This window comes from Python bivittatus, unplaced genomic scaffold, assembly GCF_059951505.1.
Source record: "Python bivittatus isolate LINGU-HERP-01145 unplaced genomic scaffold, Pbiv_v1 ctg000020_np1212, whole genome shotgun sequence".
Classification (NCBI taxonomy): domain Eukaryota; kingdom Metazoa; phylum Chordata; class Lepidosauria; order Squamata; family Pythonidae; genus Python; species Python bivittatus.
This window is the reverse complement of record NW_028277030.1, coordinates 8,345,068-8,370,034: the sequence shown is the minus strand read 5'-3', so window position 1 is coordinate 8,370,034 and position 24,967 is coordinate 8,345,068. Positions and strand designations below refer to the sequence as shown.

Genomic DNA, 24,967 nt, shown 5'->3' with positions numbered 1-24,967 from the left:
TTCAGTCTAAAGGATTTTTATTTCAGATTCAGAAAAACAGTGAATAATAAACATAAGATTGGGGATAAGAGCGTTCATTGAATGTTGACTTATAAAATAATTGGGCATAATTCTCTGGACTGCTTGCCCCAAAACAGCTATGAAAGGTTGGGATCTTTTTACAAGTGAAATAACAGTATCAGCTCTATAGTTACATATCTATTCTGACTCTTTTATATACATACACACATTTGATCCTTGATAGTGACGAGGACCTTACTGAGATGCATGAACAACATTAGGAGCATGCAAAATGTTTCAAATTTGAACTACTTCCAGCTGAAATTCCCAACTCAAGAGTGAAATGAGCTGTTTTGATTATTTTCAATGCAAATATTTCCAAAATGATTGAACTACCCCATTTTGCACTTGAAACATTCTAAATCTTTCACACTCAAAATGGGATGTTCCAAAGTCAAAATGATTTGAATTTGAAATATTTTGCATGGCTCTAAACAAAAAATATAGTAAGAACATTCATTGAGACAGAAAACAATACTTAGAAAATGGAGTGGTTATCTGTTACTGACATAAGTTTTTGGTCTTCATTGCTTTATCTGATTTCTTGTTTGAGAGCTAACATTTATATTCCTGAAAAATATATTGGAACAGACAATGTGTGGCACAATAAAATCTATGTTCACCAAAACATGAGATTAGTACATAGGATGCATTTTATAGAATGAATCATACAGCAATAGAGGGTTCCTGATTTGATCTGTGCTAAAACACAATCTAAATTCCAATACAGAGTGTGCATTATTTGGGTCAAGTCTACAACAGGGGAAACAGTAAAATTTCCCACAATGCTCATGAACTGGATTGAGCCCTCCTGAGGCTGCTATTTACTGAAAGGGGGGGGGGGAGATAAAAGAAGTCTAATCCCACCATTATTAATTAAATAATGGCATCTGTAGCTTGGCCCTTTTTCTCAGGAAAAAGGCTAAACCAAGCAGGATCTTGAAAAGAAATACAAGAGATGATCAGCGCTGTGAGTACAACCCAGGTAAAGCAGCACTTTAGGTACAACACAATAAGGCAGATGGTGTCATCGCTCATGTCTAAAATCATAGACTGTAGATTTTCTTATCCTATATAGATTCCAGATTGTTCACAATCTCCACCTTTATATTATCTAGCCATTCATTTTCATTACAGCAAAATGTACACATCCACATTCTACTTGACTTTGATTAGAAACTTCAGCACAGAAAGACCCAAGTGGAACTGTAGGGTAGTGTAATATATCCCTACCATTTGAATCAAAGAATATAATAAAAGACACAGTTTAAAGATAAGCATTAATGAAAGGTAGCCAGAAGAGTTCATTTTAAGTGTAAATGCAGAACCATATTTCTCCTCAGGCAGCTTAGTTGCTTTAAATGATTTCATTTTCAAAGGATTTCATTAATGGGGGAGTGTTGAATATTAAGGCAAGCTAGAGGTACGTTATAGCCAATTTGATGCGATAGCCATTCCATCTGGTCATAAGAACTTTATTTGGATCTCAGAGAACCTGACACTCAGAACAAGTGAGAAAAATAGAAAACAGCATCTCAGTATTGTACAAAAAAAATCCTATTTGATGATTCCTCATCTGAGGTAATCTCCCCTAGCATTAGATTGAGTAATAAGAGCACTTCTGCACCTAGTTTTGGCACCACTCCCACAGCAATGCTGTCCTCTTGGTTGTCACAGTGACATCTTTCCTGCACAACTCAGCCAATGTTATCTGAGCTGCCCAAAGTTGCAAATCACCAACCTTATTTTGCATGGAACCCAGGGGTAAGTAGCTTAGGCCCACCACCCAGAGTTCTCCTCTCTCCTTGTTCCCAAGCAAATTCAGGAGAAGGCAAAGATGGGGAGTGAGAACCTGGTACTGGAGTAGTAGCTGGTTTTTTACATTTTTTTGTTTTGGGGGGGTTGCACATGCTCAATAGTCAGGAAGGGAGAACACAGTGGCTCAGCTTAAGTTCTTGGATTGGCTGCATGAGGATGACTGTAGGGCATTCACAAATTGCTTCTAAGGATGAAGAGAGTGTTTGAGGGATAAAAAGGCAGGTGGTGTGCAAGTGCCCTAAATCGGTTATGGAAGAGACATCAGTTTGAACACAAAGTCCATATTAGGGCAATATCTTTTTGGACAATCTAAGAAAATGGAACAGGAAGATGAAAAAAGCAAGCTGATATTGAGCCTACATTTAATTATAGTGTTAACATGAAATTTGGGAGGAGGATGCAAACTTTCAAATTAAGGCCTGAACATTACCATTATAGTTTCTGGTGCACAAATCTGTGCCTAGAATTGGCAGAATAAAAAAAACCAAAAAACCCTGATCTCCCATTTCAAAAATATATAATTGTTTCCCAGCTTTGTTTCACCTGTTCATAATAACTTGAAACACATATCAGCACACAGAATATAAATCTACAAACTTCCATCTCAGTCCTGCTCATAGTCAGCATGATTCTCCTGAAATTTTCAGCAGCCTAATTTCAGAGCTCCTAAAATGCTGCAAAACAGATTTTTTTTCTTCTAAGCTAGATAGAAATCAATCCTCTGCTTTATTTATGATTCCCTTCCTCATTTCCCATGTTTTTTAAAACTACAGAAGTTTTCATATGCAAAAAACATGTTTAAAATATAAACCTGTACTAAAGTATTTACTTATTTAGAATTTGTCCCAATTTAGGTGTTTCATAACATATTAAAAGTTTTTGTTACAATAATAGTTTTTGTGCATCAAAATAGAAAAAGTGTGGGCAATGAAATAATCCATTTTGCAATCTATGGAAACCTATCTAAGGATTAAATCTTTCTAAACAAACACTGGGAAACACATACTCATGTATAACTGTAGCTTGCCCATTTTTTATTTACTTTTCTTTTCATCTGCAAGGATTTTCTGAGTTGAGCAGATCAAAAGATTAGTAAAATAACAGAATGCTTCCACTGGGGTTCATACTTACAACTTCATATTAAAATTAAAGCAGCAGTAATTTTTTAGCTGGCACACCACGTATAGATTGCTTTTACAGAGTGCTCAAAACGATATGCAAATTATAGCCAAAATCCAAATAAGAGGCTAACTTGTTCCAATGGACTCCAAGGAGGTTTTATATTTCTAAAACAAGTTTCCATTGTTACTTTCGTGGCTTAATGCTTTTAAAGGAAAAAGTAGTTTCAAACAATTTTGTGCCCGTACATGATATGGTATGTGCATGTCCTGTTCAGAATACCAAGAGGGATAAGAAACAGAGAAAAGTAAAAAATGTCCAAATGCTTACACATATCTAAAACAGCTCTTTCAATTCTGATCTACATGAATTAAGTAGTGTTTCCTTTTGTATCTAAACTTCAGAAATTCAAATTATAATATGATCCCAGCTTACTAAGCACTGCTGTGCATCTTTTAAAATTCTATTATTTAGGTGGAGATTTACTGATTTTGAATGTTAATAGGGGGAAACTATTTTAAAAACCTGCTCTCCAGTGCAAGTTTCTTTCTGCAGCATTTTCCAGGTCCATGCATCCAACAGGATGTCTTTCTATTACAGGGCAGGATTTGTTATTTGCCCGATGATAGATTGCCGCTTTTTTTTTTAATTATCAGCTCAGTATCTACTGAATGGAGAGAGCATTCTTTCACTTGGTGTGGCCATCCATAAACTAATTGACCAGTCCCTTGATAGATGCATCAGTATTTAATGATGAATCTAGATATGAAACTAATGAAGCTAGATATGAAACTGTTTCACTCCTGTGATTTAAACTCATCTGACCGGAATGAGAAAAATGAAAAAAATGAAGGAGAAAAGTGAAATATCACACACTGCAGTGGACACCCTGCTGAAGAACTGGAATGCTGTGAATAGTGCAAGTGATACGATACATTTATGAAGGAAGGAACAGTTAAATACCCAAGACTGCTGGCATCCTTTGAAGTAATCTTTATTCCCCTGAAATCAATAGGGGAGGGATCAAAACTCAATAGTATAGCATATTTTTTGCACGCACGAAGCCCTAGGGGTACATTTCTGATGTCTCTAATTTAAAAGGTGCTTGTAAGTTTAAAAAACACTCCTGGAGATTAGCTGACAAAGTAGTAATAATACTGTATAGTAGACAATACAGAATCTGACCTGGACTATGACGGTTTCCTATATTCTTAATGGGCATTACTGAGTTTCAAGGCTGCATATGGCATCTGAAGATAGCTTGTATCATCCATATGCAAAAAACCCAGTTATGTTTACTAGTTGGCAGAGTACAAAAGGACATATTTCACAATGTGCACAGGACTGGGACAGAAAGGATATGATAACCTTGGATTTGGTCCAGGGATTGTCCAACAGCTAAAGAAAAATAATCAGTAATGAAAATACCTGTTCTACTCAGTTGCCTGCCCTTTGCCATCTTGACTTTCCTCAAATCAAAAAGAAAAAAAAGACAAACCTCTTTACTTGTATAATTAGTAAAGGAATTGATAAAGGAAAAAAGCAATATTATTTTATAAAACAAAGCAGGAGCAGAATATTGGCTCATTTTCTGTAATTATGCTGGTACTGATCCAAGATCTGAGCTGAGGAAGTTGGCGAGAAACACCTGCTTTCTTTCTCTCTCTCTCTCTCTGTTTCTTTTTCTGGCTGCTATTGTCAATAAGCTGATCTCAAACCAATCTTCAGTTCAGGCACTATAGAAATACGAAAAAAAATAGGCTTACTATAGACAAAAGAGATCCCCAGTGGCATTAATATTGTTAGCAATAATCAAAGCTCTCAACCAATCTGACTTTCCATTTGGTAGAAGAATTTGCTGCTTAAGCCCCTCACTCTGGCACTATGTACTCACGCTTAATACTGTATGCATTAGTTAAGTCACATTTCTGGTGATCACCTAAGAGCGCCTTTGATTAGAGCTTCCTAATCTTTGTGGTCATTAATGGCAAGTTATATTTTGAGAGGCGGGCAGGTTTTACTGTCAAACAAGGCTCACAGATATGTTACTTTGCAATGGCCCCATTCTTGCTGGAGCAATGCCTTGCTTGAGTTAATGATCACTGAGATTAAATTATTAAAAATCCCTTAAATAAAGTACTTTTAGTCTGCCAGAGAAGAGATTATTAGCCTTCTCCCAGGCATACTTTTCTATGTAGCAGGGGTTTTTTTTTAATAGAAAAGGATGAGCCCAACTAAGACTCTTAAGAGGCATCACCCAGGTAGGTTCTCTCAGTGAGAACTAAAATTATATCTCTGCACTTATCACTCCTTATTGCTCTTTCGCTTCCTACTCAGTTTCTGCTTTCTAGTGCCTAAACTTGGAATATTGTTTACAGTTTAGTTATGCCTCCTCAAAACTTATATTTTGGCACTGACAGAAGGGCAGAAAAAGATGAGCAAAATGATCAAGAAGCTAAATGATCACTCCTTTGAGGAAAAACTACAATGCCTAGGGATTTTCAGCTTAGAAAAGAGGTTAAGAAAGGAGGAAAGGCATGAAAATGTGCACAAAACTAGTGGAACAAGTGAACAGGGAGAAATTTTGCTTCATCTCACACAATACTAAAACCTGGGGTCACCCAATAGCAGTAAAAGCTGGGAAAGGATCCCAGTTGACTTTAGTCTGCTGATTTTGAAATCCTGTGAAAAACACTATTACTACTGCTCAAAGTGTGCTAAATCAGTTGCAGGAAGCAAATCACTGTTCTATGCGTTGATCAATTATTCCCTGCACATCTATGTAAGTGGACAAACTGGAATATAATTCATGAATTCCAAAGCAGAATACAAAATGATGCCAGGATCAAGGGAAATGTTTATTTTCTTTCACTACAATTAAATTCTCTAAAGCAGTGTTTTTCAAACTTGGGAACTTTAAGATGTGTGGACTTCAACTCCCAGAATTCCCCAGCTAGCATGCTGGCTATGGAATTCTGGGAGTTGAAGTCCTGGCTAGGGAATTATAGGAGTTGAAGTCCACACATCTTAAAGTTCCCAAATTTGAAAAACACTGCTCTAAAGAAACGTAAATGCTTCTCTATCACTGAAAGTCAGGGAACCAACCTAATTACCAAGTCAGGCAGCTGAAAGGTTCTCATTTGTGAGAACGCCTCTTTTCTGAAAATGTGTGCTCAGCAACTGAACAAAGGATAGATGCAATCTTATGACTTAATGATTATCTAAATGAGAAATAATAGGATTATCTAGATCATGACTGTTGCAAGAGAACCTGGCAATTCTTACTGGCACAAACAGGTCAGGCTTAACTGACTGGGCTGCCAAAAGGATAGTGATTCCTGTGTCAGCACATAATCCCTTTGCTACATCAACTGGCAAGAATACTTCACAATAAGTGTTTGTCTGGTTAACACAGGAAGAGAAAAGATACCACACAGTAATATTCATTATGTTCCCCTGCAAAAGGAAGAACAGGTAGAGTAGAATATACATGTAACCCATTTTAAAGGCTTCCTGTATAATTATATAAAGTTATTTTATAATTTATAAGGACAAAAGCTGTTGTTTCTGGTAAGATAAATATTTATCAAAACAATACCTTCCCCTTCTGCCAAAGGAGCTCATGATCAAAATTATCCCACTTAATTTATTTTATATTCTCAATTTGGGATTCATCAGATTGGAAATGGCTAATTAGGATAAATGGGATAATATCTTGAGAATTTTGGGAACTGAAGTCCTGGGAGGCACCAGGCAAGACAAATTTGTCCTAGACTAGTATTTCCAATCCTAAATGGCATATCCAGGGCTACAGGCAGGTGCTGAACAACAGAGCATACCCCAGAAGTCCTGATAGGACAGGGTTATAATTCTGCTGATTCACTATTCAGGCGAAAGTTTTTGATCCATTCCTCCAAAATCAATGAGATAGTATTTAATACATTCCAAACTGGACGTCAACAATTAGAGCTTAGCCAGCCAGAATGTACATTTCCATCTACCAGACTGGGGATGAGTTGTTGTTTCCCGCCCCAAGGCTTTAATGTTAATTTCGTAGGGGAAAACTGAACTAGTTATATCCTTTCGCAGAACTACACTATACTGGTGCAAGGTGCAGGGTAAGAATTCCGAACAAACTGAAAATAATGGAACTGAATTTCTGAAAGCCAGAAAAATGTCTGAATAGTGTCTCTCAAGCAAGGAGAGTTAAAGGCCAGAATTACATGATTACTGTCAACACATATCTGCTCGAAAGCAATGGTGAGGTGAGGGGAAAAGCAGCAGATGAAGCTTCCTGATTATTAGCAAGCCTCATTTAAGCACCACTTTAAATGTCCTTTATGTAGACCTTCTGAGACTTAAAACTGAATGCTCTACATATGTTTTCTACCCACATTTGCAGTATGACTTTATTTGTTATTCATGGAGAATAAACTGTATTGGTCATTAAATCACCAGGTATTAAATCATCAAATGTTCTTAATGTTTTCTAATATTTTATTGGTTGTAATGACACTGTCTTAATGTTTTTACTGATTTTTGTATATTTTAATGTATTTTATTAATGTATGGCCACTTTTGTGTAGGTTTTACCTTATTTGTTACGACCTGTGGTCAAAACAATAAATAAATTGAACTGAATTAAAATAAAATAAAATAAAATAAAATAAAATAAAATAAACATGGAGTTAATCTGTTCAGGAAACACACTTCATGCACTTATTGGTCTTGGGGAAATAGACAACATACTACCATACCAGATGCAGCCTGTCTTTTTATATACAAGTTGTTTTTAGGTCTAATTATGGATGCTCTAAAGCATCGTTCTAAATGTAATGTTCACTAGGTATGTCGGGGCTACAAATCTGAAAATTCTAGGCAGCCTTCCATTGTCGACGGAGGTTCCCAATTTGGGACAGTTCTAAGCAAAAAACACATCCATTAATAGCCGTAAGCCATACTACATGCTGTTCCAGAAGAGAGATATTTTCTTGCAGCACCAGCAACAGATATGACATCAAACTTAGAAAACTTAAATCAATTCCTGTTTCATAGCATGAGTAGTACTTATTCATCCTGGCCACTCATTCACATTTCTTTGCAGGAACAACAATCAAGTATTAACATAAATTGCTGAGAGTGTCTCAAAAGCAATTTAAGCATCCTGTGTGAAAAACAATAATGGAGGTTGCTGCCTAAGTTCTGCAGATAAAGGCAGTGGTTCAACTTCTTGCTCTTTCTCTTTTGGTCCAGTAAGGTTCAACACACAGGTGCTTTACTTGGTTCGGGAAGAGAGCAATAAATTAAAATGGTCCTTTTTAGGATAATTAGGACTGATGACTATTAGCCATGTATATCTGGTACATATTAGTTCAATTCTAGTCTCCTCCAAAAAGGTTTGCTTCTCTGATTTCTCGAACTAGGACAAACAGCAATAGCTTGGTTAGGTCCCACAAACTGTGGCTTTAAACCAAAATAAACTGATCCCTTAAGGAGAGAGTAGTATCTTTACAAACACAGTAATGCAAGCTTGATGCAGTAAATTAGAAGAAATTTCATTTCTTTTCCTGTATAGCTTAGGTTAACAAGATAATCTCAATATGTCCTAAATTTCACAGTCTACCCTATGAAGTGGGCTTTTAATTTCATTTCACAAGAAGAAGAAACTTTCTGGGATGGCTATCATTCAAATCTCTACATCTGTGTTGCATATGTTACTCATATACACATAAGCATGAAGCAGCACTTTTTTATACCAACAAAAGTTTTCATTCTTATCTCACACACACATACACACATACAAGCTTGCACATATTTTGTAGTCTGTGGCTGGTTACCACTGTGTTCCGTGCCACCAGAGTGGAGGAGGACATGTCTGCTCAACCTCATGTGGCCATACAGACTGTATTCAGGAAGTACTTTCTAAATTACAGTGCCCACTAAAGTGCCCTCCCACTCTTTCATATTCATAGGACTGATTCATTAGATGTTGGATCTTTAGTGCTAGATGGCGGAGTGTTGATGGCTTGGTCCTTGTGAGTTACCAGAGGTGATGTTTCCCCATCATCCTTGCTGTTTGGAATGGCTTCCACGTGCACATCACTGAGTTCTGTAAACTTCTCCTTCGTTTCCTTTGGATTCAGATAATCAAGGATACCTGCTCCAAAGGCATCACCTTCTACATTCACAACTGTTGTGGTCCGGTCCCTGGACAATAGGTAAAACATGGACATGTTTTCACTGGTGTTAATGAAATATATCTTTAGACATTTGCAGAGGCTCAATCTACCTTTAAAAGCAACAGATTTGAGATGTGTCATTTGCCACCATCTGTGTTCAAAACTAAAGATATCAAAAAGCACACTAAGCAGAGCTGCTTAAAAAAGCAGATACCTCTGCCCAATTTTCTGTAAGCAAAATTAGGATCAGAAGCTTAACCAGAATAGTTTACTGAAGGAGAATGGTAGTACCATCCTATATCCATTAGTCAGTCATTTTTGCTGGCCAGCAAGGTGGGTTCTTCCTGCTTGGCTGGAGAGCTTGACTATGAAATTGGGGACTACACCAAAGACAACTCCTTTGAGCCCCTCCAATTTTAAACACCCTCCACCAAGATTTTTTACCATCCTTCTCAGGATTAATGGAAAAAGCACCAAAATAAACACTATATCCTCCTTGAGAAGTTTTGATGTTTCAAAAGTCTGCTTGAAGCAAAACTGTTTCCCATTTACCATAATTCTGCTCATCCTTTTCCTGACATATGAGAAGCATCAACATTAAACATTCCTTACACTTAATTGCAATTTATTTTTTACAGTTATGGCTAAGCTCATATCTAAATACTTGAGTCTCAGGATGCAGCCTCTCTCCCACCGCATGCCAGGGAAAAACCCCCTGCAAACTCTCTTTTCCCCCCAGGAAGAACAAGAAAGTAATTCTCATTTCATGGGATACGTGGTTTTTAATTGCTAATTTCCTCTGCGTATCCCCCTCTCAACCTCAGATAGCTTTTGGGATGATCAGAATGGAAAAAGATGCAAATCAAAAATTGAGAGCAGTGACTTTCTTATGCCCTTCATCAGCAAAAAACAAATTATGCTGTGTGGGTTGCAGCTGCTCTCTTCTTGATGAAAGCACTTTTCAAAGGGTTGCTCCAGCCACTAAGACCCCTGATTCTTTGAGAACCACAATATCCAAGAGCCAAAGTACATACATTTGGATACTTACACAATCCAGTCCACAGCCAATATGAGGGAGATATCATTCGTGGGAAGTCCAATAGCCTCCAAGATAATAGCTATGGTTAGAACTCCTCCAGCTGGAATCCCAGCAGCTCCCACACTGGAGGCAGTGGCAGTAACCCTGTCAATAAAAATTATTTTGGGTTTTGCTGACATTTCATATATGCATTAAAATAATGCTGAATGTTATTCAAAGTTTATTCTTCTGTACTCAGGGATCTTTCTTTCATTCTACCTGCTGATACCAGACACTGGAAAGAGGCTGTTCTCCAATGCAAGTCCAAATCACTTGCAACATCATGCAAATGTTATCAGCAATCACCTAATTGTGGTTGCATCGAGTTTCCCATTTGTGCATGCAATTGATCTAAATCACTGAAATACATCACATTCAGAAGTGGCTTAATGACATATCTATTTGCTGCTTCCTTTTACATTGCCAACCACAGCACTGTCAAGCCAGGTATCCCTTTGAGCTCTTACTCCCTACATCAGAATACGCTATTATCTCATTAGAAGGAGAAAAGTGCAGCTATTTTCAGCATTTCTCTGAAAGGCACAATTTGTAAATGATGCTTTAACCAAAGTGCAATGCAGCAAGCTAAAAAGAGTCAAATTGTTTCTCTGATTTCTCTGATGTACCTGAGCAGCTGATACTATCACTTACAGAATGGTAAAGATCTGTCCAATGTTGAGGTCAACGTTGTTCAGTTGAGCAATAAAGACAGCAGCTATGCATTGGAAAATAGCAGCTCCATCCATATTCACAGTAGCCCCAATGGGCAGAATAAATCTGCTAATTCTTTTGTCTACTTTGTTGTTATCTTCAATGCATTTGATCATGGATGGAAGAGTTGCAGAGCTAGATGTGATCAAGGAAGAAGCATAAGAACGTCAAGTCCAGCAATGTTCCCTGCAGCCCAAAATATAAGTATTTGTCTGTCAGCCTAAATATATAATGTCACATTCCAGATACGTGCTGTTCCTGAAAATTAGGACACTGGAAGAAGATTCTACTTTATTCATTTCCAAAAGAAATACTGAATCTTATGAGAAAAAATAAAAAGGGAGTTTTATTATACATTTTTATTATTATGTCCATTTCAGTTCTATTATGTCTGGTCTAAAGAAACATTCTTTCAGTCAAGCACTTATTCTCAAATTGTCTCTCTCCCCATCCTATAAGATACAATAGTAAGGCCATTAAAACCTTTGCCATCAAGCCATATTTTATCACATAGAGACACAGACTATCCACACCCCATTCTAAAAGTTTGCTTTATATTTTAATAACTGTGAAGTCCCTTGCTTTGCAAGAAAAGCTATGAAGCTACAACGTTACTCTACATTTAAATACTGTAATATCATCCCCATTTCATAAAGGAAAAATCTACCAACCTGGAACAAGTAGCAAATGCTGTGGTAAACGGAGTTATAAGTCCTAACAGAAAAGTAAAAGGGTTTTTGCGTGTAACTGCAAAATAAATAAGTGGTAAAATAATCCCTCCATGAATAATATGGCCAAGAATTGATGCAAAGATGTATTTTCCAAGGCTTGTCACCAGCAGGATAATATTATCCATTTCCACAATCTTGCTCCCAACTAGAAATGTAATGCCGAGTGGGACGTACCTGAAAAAGAAGTACTGAATGTTACAGCTTTTAACAAGAGTTTTTGAATGGGATATACAATATTAAATCAAATATATTAAGAACACAAGAGCTTTGTGATGTATGGAAAATCCTGAATAACGTTCTAATTTTTGACAGAATGAAAAAAAAAAAACAACGGGCCAGTGACTTCTAAAACCCACACTAGTGCTACAGAATAAGCATCAGATTGTCATACAAAATTTCCCTCAGTAAATTAAATTCTTGTCTATTCTTCTGGTGTGGGTCATTCATTTGCACATTTGCTACTACCCTTGAGTTGACCAACTAAACTGAACTAATTAAAAAATCTGTGGCAAGCACAACAGCATCTATTTCATATTCAAAGGATGATGATGTGAATGAGGGCTATTTTCATGAATATGGTTAGGATGAGGAGGGAAGTGAATGGTACAAGAAATGATCAAGTCAGAAGAGGCAGTTTTATAGCTATTGAACTGAATGTCCTGTATGTAAGTTGGAGAAACAGTGGATTAATTTGGTCAAAACTACATTTTGTTTTGCAGACAGAGGTTTGTTTAAATTTGGAGCATCCTGATTTGCTGGAAGAGAGACCTCTGAAAGAGACTTCAGAGGAGCATCACCGGAGCCTTGGCAACCTCCATGACAGAAAGGGAAGTGGATTGGAAAGAATCTAGACATTTCCCCAATTGTGCTGAGTTCTCCTGGGCTGAGACAGAGGAATACTTGGAAGTCTGGCAATCTGAACGAATTAATTAATGCGTTATGTTTAGGTGGTCCCATTTAAATATGGGATTCTCTAATCTCAGAGCACTACCATCATACTGACCAACACAATCTCTCCCTAAGCTTCTGGTCCTGAACTCAAGGCACCTGCTGAAGTTCCTTTGCCTTTTGGTATTGGGTGACTTTGTCCACCTTGCCTTGTGTGTGGACTCTGGACAGACTCAGGAATTCATGATCTCCATGATGACCATGGGCTCATCCCTGGTGATCTCAGGCCCACCATTTTGAGGTAGCCATACATTAGACCTTGTGCTCCTCTTGAAGAACCTGATCAGCACAGTAATCTAGTTGTGGAGGGGATAACATCTAGCTCTTTGCCATGGTTAGATCGCTTCCTGATCTGGATGACACTGGCTGCCACCCAAGACCTTCATGGGACCCCACCACTGGATTCTGGTAGGCACTTGGAGAATTTCCACATGATCTAATGGGCAGTTCTGTTGTATGCCTAATTAGCTGCTGGGAACAGGAGATGACCTAAGCTCCTGATGTGATTGTTCCGTAGCAGCTTCTACCTGTTGATCCTGGTTGGCTCTTTGATTTACTAAAGGCTTCTGGAAGACAAAGCAACAGAAAAAGCACCTGGAGCATTGGCAGAAAAATATAATTGAATATGACCAAGCATGGGTACAAGCTCATATTTGAGCCTTAACCACAGCAATAAAGGAAGGAAGTGTCTCTACTTCTCCTTCCTTATCATATCAGTGGAGTGTCAGCTGGCTGCCTGTTTAGGGTGACACATTCCTTAGGGAAATGCCAGACAATCTCCCACCTGGCAGCCATGACTATTTTGCAATGCACTTTGCTGATCACGTCACTCAGATTCACCAAAGTCTTGACTCTGCATAGGGAGTTCTATAGTGGAGTTTGGAATGACATCTGGCCATGTTAACCTGGACTCTTTGGGCCTGTGCGTTCTGATGAAGTGGATAGAGTACTCACTAGTATGTCTTCTGCTGCTTCTGGGCTAGATCCATGCCCCTCCTGGCTCTTGCGGAGGAGAGGAGGGGGTGTGATTAGCTGTATTCAAGTAGTAGATGTATAATTACAAGAGGAAATATTTCCTTCAGCTCTGAAGGAGGCTGTGGTATGCCTCCTCCTTATAGGCCCTCCTGGGATCCAGCTGTATTAGGCAACTGTTGCCTTGTCTCCACCCTTCCCTTCTTAGGGAAGGTTGTTGAAATTGTAGTGGGAGGCAATTTCAGAGCATCCTAATAAAAGCAATTATGTAGATCCTTTTTAGTTGGGATTCAAGTTTGGGCATAGGATGGAAACCACATTAGTTGCACTTGTTCATGACTTTTGGCTGGTTCTATAGATGGGCAGTGCACCCCTCCAGGTCCTATCAGACATCTCAGCTGCTTTCAGTAACATGGTATTCTTTTGAACTATCTATAGGGGGTTGGCGATTGTGAGCACTCTGTTCCAGTGGTTCTGAATTTTCCCCAGTGAATGGTTCCAGTCAGTGGTTGCAGGTGGGATAACCCCTCCCCCCCAAAAAACACTACTGGATGTGTGGAATCACCAGCACTGTTATCTACAAGATCTAATAAGTCAGGCCAATTCTGATTGGATCAGGTGGTCCTGAAGATATCCAGATGCAAAGGCATGTTAACACCAGCGTCTCAACTTGTACCTGGAAACTAACTGGCAACCAACAAAGGACCATCAAATCAGTTTTAAATGCTCATAGCATAAAGAGCCAGTGAGTACACAGGCCACTGCATTCTGGACCAGTTGTAGTCTTCGAGAGCAATCCCATGTTAAGTGCATTGCTGCAGTTCTGACAGATGTTGATGAGGAAATGGCTTAGCATAACCAGGTCCTCCTGTATCAGGTAGGAGGACAATTGGTGCACCAGCCAAAACTGGGCAAAGACCCTTCTAGCTACAACCTTCACCTGCTGTTCTAGCAGGAGCCATGAGTATAGAAGGATCCCCAAATAATGAACCTGGCCATCCAGAGACAACACTGGTACTGACAAATAGCCCTAAGGTCCAAACAGCAACTCTATCTCATTTGAGTTCAACTTCAGTCTGTTCTCTCCCATCCAAACCCTTACAATCTCCAGGCACTGGGATTGGATATCAATAACATCTTCCTATGACCCGGAAGTGACAATGTAAAGTTGGGTATCATCAGCGTGTTGATGTTGTCCCCAAATGTCAAAAAAGCACTCCTGTGGCACTCCACATATCAGAGGCCATTGGGCCAATCTGTCACACCCTACAATTGACTGAAACCACCCATGAGGAAGAAGCAGAACCACTGCAAAACAGTGCCTGCAATCTCAAATTCCTGTAGACCATCCAGTAAAATACTATGGTTGATGGCACTGAAAGCCATTGCTTGAAAACAGAGTTTTCCCAAGTTTTCCCTTTTTACTAACACAGACCCTTAAATCAGCATTCAGCAAACTCAGAAACTGTGCAAATGCTCTCAGTGTCAAGCCAATGTCACAGATCTTAACTGGTTTGAGTAAGAGAAAAAGTGGCTAATTAAAAAATCTTCCAAAATGTCAGAACCCCAACTGAACACATTTTAAAGAAAAAATAGACATCCATAGAAGAGCCATCTAAAAACATTTCAGTTAAGAGTCTGGCTTCCACTTTCCTTCCCACTCAGGAAAACAGAATATTTCTTCTTTTACAAAGCAACATCTGAAGGTTTCTCAGAAAATGGCAGTGGTATGGTCTGAAGTGGAGTGAATTTCCAGAGGCCCAAGAGTACCTTCTTGCACAATTTCAGCTTCCATGACCCTTTCACTCTGCAGAGGTGTTATATGCCAAAATTGCAAGTCTTGCCTACAAGCTGGCCTACTTTTTAATTCCAATATTGAATCAGAGAAAAAGCTGGCCTTGTGCTAAATATGAAGGTCAATTGCACAAGGGACATGACAGAAATCCAGGCCTTGACATGCCAATAGCCTACTCACAACCCTCTTGAGTCAATATATACTAAAAAGTAGCTGATAGATTTAGGCTGCTCACTTTCCTATACCAACTTTCCATACGATACTGGCAGAAGGAAGTTAGAATCAATTGATTCAGAGGAACAGAGTATATGTCCTTCCTGGAGGACAACAGCTTGATGCACAACTGGCAATTCTGTAAAACCTGCCATTGTTCCATGACAATAGCTATGTACATCTTACATAAGCAATAAATAGGTAATCCTAAATGCTCTTGCTAAGGAGCAAATGCTATTGCAGGCAGTAATAAGCATGTTTAGACTTGCACAGTTAAAAACCTGAAAGATATGGAAACAGGTTATTAATATAGCTACACAACCAATGTGTGTGCAGATGGAATCCAATTATTGAATACACCAACTGGGCTTTTAATAACTGAATATCTATGCTCCCTCTAATGCAATTACAGTAATTATGAACAAATAGTCAGAAATCTCTACTGCATTTCTGAGCATCTTTTCCAAAGGAGAATTTAGTTTCTAGGTGAGCTAGAGAAGTATACCTGAGCCACAGACTTTTCCCACAACAAAAAGCCTACCTGATATTTGATTGCATAGTTTTTACATCACTGATTACTCCTCCCAAGTACCAAACTGCTGATTCATACTCCTTGCCTGATAAAGGAGGTAAATTGTAAACATGTTGAACATTTCTGCTTAACTTACTGCACACACCAGGTTCTGTTCGACCTTAAGATTCTGCTGGACAGTCAGCAGGTAATTGTCCCTCTTAAACTAGATGCTACAGATTATGGAGACCCTTTACTTTAGAATGTAGGGTTGAAGAGAGGGTAGTGTATGCAGTAAATTGTTTTAAACTGGCCCAGCACTGGAAGTTTTTCAGATTGCAGTATTATTATGAATACTCACCACATAATCCAAGATACTAAGACCATGGTTGCCTCATTGAAAGAATTAAAGAAACGAATGAGTTCTTCTCCTTCAGGTCCAAGTTTTTTCAAAGCTACTCCCAAAACCAGAGCAAAGAGGACAAGCCCCAGAATATTCATTCCTTCAATCTCAGTGCCAACAGGGAACTGTGAATAAGATACATATAGCTATACCGTTAAGTGTTTTAGTGTGGTGTTCCAATTACATGAAGCTAGATCTCCAAGATTATTTTGTTTTATCTTTTGATATTAACTGTAGTAAGTTAACAAATGAATGGAAACAGCACTCAGAAAATGATAAAAGAGAAACCCACTAGAAATAATCTCTGAATGCAGATGTAATCTTTCAACAGAAGAGATTATTTTCAGAAGAACCTCCAGAATGAAGATGTTGGATCCTCATTATTTACCATGTCAACATAAAGATAAGCGCATTATGTATTTAAGATTAGTACATTATTTGTACTTATAACGTAACACTTTTACAATACAAGGAGCATTTCAATCTGACTGTGCAGTTTGGAAGGAGGAAAAATCATTTACCTAAACTGACTTGTTTATTCAAAGTGGCCCTTGACACCATCTAGTTATCTTCAAACACTTTGTGCAGACTACAAAGGCAAATAATGATTTCTACATCATTTTGTGGGCAGGACAAAGGTATTTGTGATGGAATGTGAGGGTGACCTTGGAAGGGAGGGGAAGAGATGTCGCCTAGGGAATGATCAGATAAAAGAGAAAGGAGTCCGCAACAGAGTAATGGCCAGAGAAAGAAACTTAGGAAGGACCCGCCCTAACTACTCAGGTGGAAAATAGGGAGGACGGGAGTTTTGTACTTTTAGACTTGCAAGATTCTGTTAATGTAGCCTTACAATAAAGTAGAATTAGCTCATCTAGTCGTGTTTCCTGTCTGATTTACCTGGAGGGCTGACAGTATTACAGAATGCAACACTGTAATTCTCAGTGTTGACTGAGAATGGCTTTGGGGCATTTGAACTGAGGACACTGACCCCACCCTTACATGCATTCAAGATCATGGCTGAACAGAACCTATGTTTGGGAGTGGTGGGGAGAACAACCTTTAATCCACATTCCTCTCCATATTTATATTGTCTAACAGGTCAAAAGAGATAATTAACTGTAAGAATAAAACAAAGTTTGATTCATTTGTTACTGGGGATGGAAGGGAACACAGCATTCAGTAGACCTATCCAAATAGTCAAAAGACTATTAAAAAAGAGAAAAAAGCAAATAGCTAAGGCATAGTATTTGTATATAAAGCATTTATGTTATTGTCACATCTCTGAATGAAATAAATCTATGAGCTTCTCTTCCAAAGTGACCACAAGTGACCATTATGTGTGCTTTGAGACAAATGAGATTGCCAGGGTAGACTTCAAATTTTTCCGTTTAAAAGTGATCCTAGTATTATTCAACAGCGGAAGAAAGATACAATTCTGACAATATCTGGGAACTTAAACTTGGAGAATATGCAGTCTGGCTTCTAAGCGGGCCCCAATGTTTATAAACACCACAAATTAGTAGAGGCAAAAAAAGGGGGAAGTTAGAAACCAAATAGCCTTTTTCTTTTGTTTTCCTTTCCTTATTTCCTTTCTTTATTCTTTGGTATTTTAATCATTGTCAAATTTGTTTTGTTCATCTTCCTTTTTCCTTTTTCAGCATGCACAAACAACATTAAGTAGCGTTACAACTGAGACCTTAATACTAAGTAATCAGCTTAAGAACGAAAACTTTATTGTGCAACAAATACTTTGATGTAATCTGAAGCAGTTTTCTTTAATGCTATATTCAATTCTGGATGAAAATGTTTCATAATCTTACACTCATTAACATGGACATTTTAAATCGTAACAAATATTGATATAATATTTCTTTCTTTTTTTAATCTTCAGTGGTCTAAGTTATCTAAACATTAGAGTGTTAATAATCTTTAATCAAAACTGTACAAATACCACTGTATCAAAACAATATAATATATTGTATTTGTAAATTTCACAACAATAATAAAATATTATTATTAAAAAAACTGATCATAGTGGCTTAACTTAAGTGTTACATGTAAAAGTACCTGAAGAAAACATTTTCAAGTACAATGCTAATTGAAGCTGCTTTAGGTATATCAAACTGATCTTTTTCTGTTATCAACCATAACATACTATTGTTCCTATTGGGATACTATTCAGACTTACAAACTTAATTTAGAAATATACTGTACATTCATCTTTGAGATATAATTAACAAATGATATAAGTGAAAGGATAAAAAGGCCTTTAAAATAATAAACTTGTGAAGAAAATACAGGGTTAACTGATGAGCTTTACTCTAAATATTTTGACATTATAATAAAATATGAGGAACCTTTACTTTGGGTCACCTGCAAGCACCCCACCCCCACCCCCCAGATCCTCTAAACCCTGCAGAGGACTGAAGAAGATGGTGTTTCCACCTCTTCTTCTGTCTATGCAAGAAGGTCCTCCTTCTGATCATCTTTTCCCCAAACCCAGGAGAAAATTAGGAATTGTTTTTGGACTAGCAACCCTCTGGAACCTGACCCTGACTTTGAATGCAAATGGTTATTGTCCACTGTGGCTGGGTGTCTTTAGTCATGACTGATGTGAAAAGTCATGTGAAAGGTGATTCTCACCTCTGAGGACTTGAGGGAATGATCCATCTCTCCTATCTTGCAGAAAGTGTTTGACAACACCCCAATCTTCAGTAATTTAGAGAAAGAGTCTCTACAGAGTCAGAAGTCAACATTTGCTCATATACTATTTATTTATTTATTTATTTATTTTATTAAATTTCTCCCCGCCTATCTCCCCCCAATGGGGGACTCTGGGCGGTTCACACAAAACATTAAAACCATAAATACATATAAATACATAAAACATAAAAATTTAAAAACATTACTAAAAAAGAGGAAGAGAATCCAAGAAGATGAAGGATCTGGGGCTGAAGACAGCAGGCCTCTATGGGGCTAGCCATCCCCACTCTTGAAGTATTCCTTCCCCACTCAGGCCAAGTGGCAGAACCAGGTCTTCAAAGCCCTCCAGAAGGCCAGGACTGAGGGGGCCAATCTCACCTCCAGGGGCAGAATATTCCAGAGAACAGGGGCTACCACAGAGAAGGCCTGCCTTCTGGACCCCGCTAATCAAAGTTCTCTTACTGCAGGGGTCCGAAGCATGCCCTCTGTGTGATTGAGTGGGACGGGTTGAAGTCATGGGGAAGAGGCGTTCCCTTAGGTAACCTGGTCCCATGCTATGTAGGGCTTTAAAGGTGATAACCAACACCTTGAATTGGACCCGGAAGCAGACTGGTACCCAATGCAGCTCACGGAGCAACAGTGTTACATGGGCCCTTCTTGGGGCTCCAAAAATAGCCCACGTGGCTGCATTCTGGACCAGCTGTAGCTTTGGATACTCTTCAAAGGAAGCCTCTTCAAGCAGGAGCCATGAGTCTAGGAGGACCCCCAGATTACGCACTGAGTCTGTCTGGGGTAGTGCTACCCCATCCAGCACCAAAGATGACAAAGTCCCGGATACTGAGGAGCCATTAACCCACAGCCACTCCATCTTACCAGGGTTCAGCTGAAGCCTGTTGTTCCCCATCCAGACCCTTACAGCCTCTAGGCACCGCAAAAGGACGGTCATGGCATCACTTACCTCACCTGGGATAGAGATGTATAATTGCGTATCATCAGCATATTGATGATACCTCATCCCATGATGGCGGATGATCTCGCCCAGCAGTTTCATGTAGATGTTGAAAAGGAGCGGAGAGAGAACTGAACCCTGCAGCACCCCACAAAGGAGGGGCCGAGGATGGTACCTCTCACTCCCTATCACCACCGATTGGGATCGGCCCTGAAGAAAGGAGGTGAACCAGCACAAGACCATGCCGCCCATCCCCAATTCCCTGAGTCGTCCCAATAGGATACCGTGATCGACGGTATCGAAAGCCGCTGAGAGATCAAGGAGAGCAGGGATGGTCCCACTTCCATCATCCCGCTCCCGCCAGAGATAATCCATAAGTGCAACCGATGCTGTTTCCATTCCATAACCAGGCCTGAAACTTGACTGAAAGGGGTCCATATAATCCATTTCCTCCAGAACTCTTTGGAGCTGTAATGCCACCACTTGTACAAGCTGTGATGTACAATGCTATCCTGTACAGAGTTTATTAAAATGAATGGGCACATCATAGATAAGTCAAGGGATCCTATAGGTTCTGGAGTTTGGACTGAGCATTACTTTCAGTTATGATTGTAGGACTACTTAGTCTTATGGAGACACATTGCTGTGCTGGAAAAAAACCAGGAATTTTCTGTCCATGTTAGCAAGATGAACATAAGCTCTGGTGTGGTACAACGTTATACAAACATAAGCTAATATTCCTAACAAAGATATAAAAATATCAGGTTCCTAGCATGACTACTGACAAGAATCTGCAAAAACAGAGATTCTCCAAGTAGAAATGGAAGGGGTCTTATTACTTCTTCTCCAATGGTGACACCAGGAGACAAAGCTTAGATGATGACACTAGGTCAGGTGGAGAGGACTAGAACTAATCCCCCATCTCTGGCTTCAATATCATTGAAAGAGACATTGCTCACTTTCAGTGAAGTTCAAAATACAGTATCCACAGCTTCAGAGGAGATGATTTTACAAATCAAACATATACTGTATACACTAGAAAGAAAAACTTCACAAGCAGCAACAGCAACCCAGGACTCAAGGGCAGCCTAACAATATCATGCTGTGTCTCTAAGCTTCCCAGAGAACTTCATACACCAGTGCAATGGTAGGTGCCAAAATGAGAGAATTCTACATTGTTAAACATCCAAAGGGGACAATAAATAATTTTCTGTCTTATGAGAGAAAATAACAAAGAGAACAATTGTTTCAAAGTAGTGTTAGAGGTTTGGGGCCTGATTAATATATACCGTCACAGCTCTGTAGTTACTAACTCCAAGATTTTGTAAGAAGAGATGTTGGTGGGGGTTCTCTGAGGCAAGATTTGACAAAAAAATGTGAGTAAGCGGGAACCATGCTGTTTAAGTCAGAGCTACAATGGCCTTTGAAAGCATAGGTAAAGAGCAGGGAACCAGACCTGGAGGCAGGCCTAATTTCACAGTTGTCCTCATGGGTCAGATATCAGGGCAGTGGATGAGTGAGACTGCCTGCACCCTCCACAAAAGTGCTTCCTGGTACTCTGTGCAGGATAAAACAAGAAGTAGTTCCTGATTTGGCCACTGCATACTTCCTACTGTGAGGAAAGTACAGCATATGCATGAATTGGTATGACCCTTCTCAAAGCTTCCATGATCTGGGAAAGTGGAGGGTAGCTTCTGTCTCCTGGGAGGGCTCAACCTTCTGTATACTTTCCCCACTAAGGGAATGCACGCTGATGGAACTGGCAGGAGGACCATTCCATACTACCTCATTCAAGGAAACAAGGGGCAGCTGGCAATTTAAGTCAATGAGGGACTCTGAAGAGAAAACAAGACCTCATCTGAGATTAGGTCTCCCAGCAGGAGATTCCCCATCCTTGACACAAGTGGGAGACAAGTAAGGCCTGTCTGCCAGAAGCTAGTCTATGCTGAAGCTGCAAGCGAAAAGGAAGCAAGGACTTATTTCTCTGCAGCAAATTTTATGGCACTATAAGGAATAGGATACTGGTAGTCCACTTAGCATCTCCCAACAGGCCTCACATTATTCAAGAGTTCTCTTCAACCCTATTAAACTTTTCAAAAATACAAGCACTGGCAAGGGGAGGAGGGGATGAGAAACTTTCCTCCACGAAACTCCTTGCGTCTTACTATTCAAGTAAATGTTCCCTTCAAAACCAAGCAACTTATTTTAATTTTACTAATATTCAGGGGCCAGGTTTGGATGGTGTTTGGGGTCATTTGCCAATCCGTGACCCTAAGGCTACAATCATAAAAGCAATCCAATATGACAATACATCTCCATTAAATTCAGTGAAGTCTATGAGGTTTGTTCTTGATGGTCTACAGGCTTTTAAGTACATTTAAGTTATATATGAACATTTTCAAAGGCTCAAGTTATTTGGGGAAAGCAGGAAGAAGAAGAAGATAATAAATTCTGAGTTTGTTTAGAATAAATAAAATTGTTTTGGAAAGGAAAAGTAAAGTATTATTTCTTTTTTCCCTTAAATTATATACCAATTGCAAAAAAAAAATGCTATTTTCTGTATGTTCTTATGACTTCACCTGTAATATAGTATGTTGGGTACACAGAGGAGGAGTGAGGAAACATGAGATAAGACGAGAATACTTGAGGATGATTTAGGACTTCTGATAAAGTGACTTAACTCAAATCTCATGGAAATAAATGGACTTTTCTAATCCTAATTAGATAGCACTTATTTACAGACACTGATACAGGCTTTCTCTCTTCTCCTTGCACCATTTTGGTTCATACATAATTCTGGTTCTAAGGGTAAGTTTGGGTCAGTCAGCATCTGAGCTCCACCAACTTCTCAACATGTTGTATAGATCATGGCACTTCTGGTCAACCAGCACTTCTGCCTCCAAACCTATCTGATTCTGGTCTAAAAATCCACTGATCTGGACTGTTTTAACTGTTTCCATAATGTCTTTCCTTCATTGCAACTCTTGTTGCACAGAGCAACAAAAGCAGAGACTGACCACAATTATTTAGCAACAGACCAGGTAGAACTGTATGTCCTAGGCTGGTAGGTTTTTCTCTGTGGGTTCTCAGTCTGAGAGAGGGCAAATGCCTTGAAATGGAAGCCTCCCATCAATGGAAATTTCACAGTTGTCCTCATGGGTCAGATATCAGGCGGTGGATGAGTGAGACTGCCTGTACCACTGGGATATATTGAGATTTTGTGCAACTACAAGCCTCTGAAGACAATATGATTTGACCACCAGGGGGCTCATCCTGCTAGGAATGAGACTACCATGTATTACCAGAAGGTCTCACCTTCCTTCCCTGAGCATGAGAGGCAAGGCAGGATAGAAATGTAATAATAACAGTAAAATAACAAACAAGAAAGCATCCAATGACTCAAGACTGCATGTATGATCTCGGCACACAGCACAGAGGTTGCCTCAGTAATTTGTTCCTACTTTTTTTTAGCCCCTGGTCTATTACTTAATATTCCATGAGGGCACTAAAATAATGTGAATTGTGTAATCCTGAAGTGATATTATAGAAATACTGCTTCTGTTGTGGATTTTGGTTTTCCCTCCAGGCCAAAATGGCTACTTTTGCTTCATGCATAGTTAGAAGATGGAACAAAGGTCTATTCCCAAAGCAAGCATTTATACACAGACAAAAATATTTAATTAAAAAATCCTTTCCTTACTTTTTCAATAGTGGCATTCCCAAGGGAGGCATTTATTACTGCTTTATAATCTGTGATGTACTGTTGATGAAAAACAATGTTTTGATTAAACATATATCACCAGAAATCTGCTCTTGTTATACTCAAGAATAAACAAAATTTTCCAGAAGTTACAGTCTAGAACAGGGTTGGCAATGTGCAGTCTCCCCAATGTTGTGGGACTGCAACTCCCATCATCTCTCACCACTGGCTTTATTAGCTGGGGCTGATAGGAGATGAAGTACCCTAATATTTGGAGGATCATGCATAGCCCATTCCTAGACGGTTTCCTTCTGGGCTTAATTTTTTCCAGGGGTGCTTCTCAGCATTCCCTGAGGGAAGAATCCTGGGAATAGTTACCTAGGAACAAATTCCTTTGAAAAGAACAGGATTTAATTCTGAAGGAAAAAAAAAACAAATAAAGGCAATAAAGCCGCTTAAATAATAATTGTGATGATACAAAGGATAAACGTGAAAGTGTGTATACAGAAGGACAACATAACTTTAACAAAATCATTGCTTACCTTTTCAATGGTAACATTTCCAGTGGTTGCATTTCTAACTATGGCTTTATAATCAGTGGCATACTGTAAATGGAAAACATTGGTTTTATTAATATTTGTGACACTTTTAAACAAATATACAAATTAAAGCTATATGGCTTATAAATTTTATTTCTGGATTTTTTTATGTAAAACACTGAGAACCACACCTTCATTCATTGATAAAATTATAGGTCCAACTTTGTCATGTCTGTATATTTTTAAAAAATCTAATAAATGCAATGATGTTGCTTGTGCATGAAAAACATGCTTGTACCTATAAACTGTTAAGTGCTTCCCGCATATCTGGAACATTTTGGTAGGGCGAAGGAAGAATAAAAGCATTCAGGCATCATGAGCTGTCTCTCGTACATCTAAACACCAAGCTAGGAACAAAAGAACAGCCGGTAAAAGGATACCACGTCCAGATGGGGCAACACTAGCAAAAGGTCCTCTGCAATGCATATCTGATTTCTTTTTAAAGCGCTTCTTGGCACTTTGGATTGGTGCTCATACA

At 38.9% G+C, this 24,967-nt stretch overlaps 1 protein-coding gene across 2 annotated transcripts in view; it reads right to left on the bottom strand.

Annotated features, from left to right (window-relative positions):
* SLC1A4 (solute carrier family 1 member 4) overlaps positions 1–24,967 on the bottom strand; it is a 34,921-nt gene continuing 9,954 nt past the window's right edge. The window contains exons 3-10 of one of the 2 annotated variants that reach the window (XM_015888362.3): positions 24,433–24,495; positions 23,891–23,950; positions 16,497–16,663; positions 11,637–11,870; positions 10,906–11,100; positions 10,225–10,359; positions 9,042–9,204; positions 1–4,733 (exon numbers count right to left, since the gene is read on the bottom strand). In XM_015888362.3, the coding sequence (XP_015743848.2) occupies positions 4,722–4,733; positions 9,042–9,204; positions 10,225–10,359; positions 10,906–11,100; positions 11,637–11,870; positions 16,497–16,663; positions 23,891–23,950; positions 24,433–24,495 (1,029 nt within the window). In that variant the 3' untranslated portion in view covers positions 1–4,721. Of the gene's footprint in view, positions 9,205–10,224; positions 10,360–10,905; positions 11,101–11,636; positions 11,871–16,496; positions 16,664–23,890; positions 23,951–24,432; positions 24,496–24,967 lie in introns of both variants that reach the window. The other variant, XM_025167702.2, reaches the window with a different exon arrangement.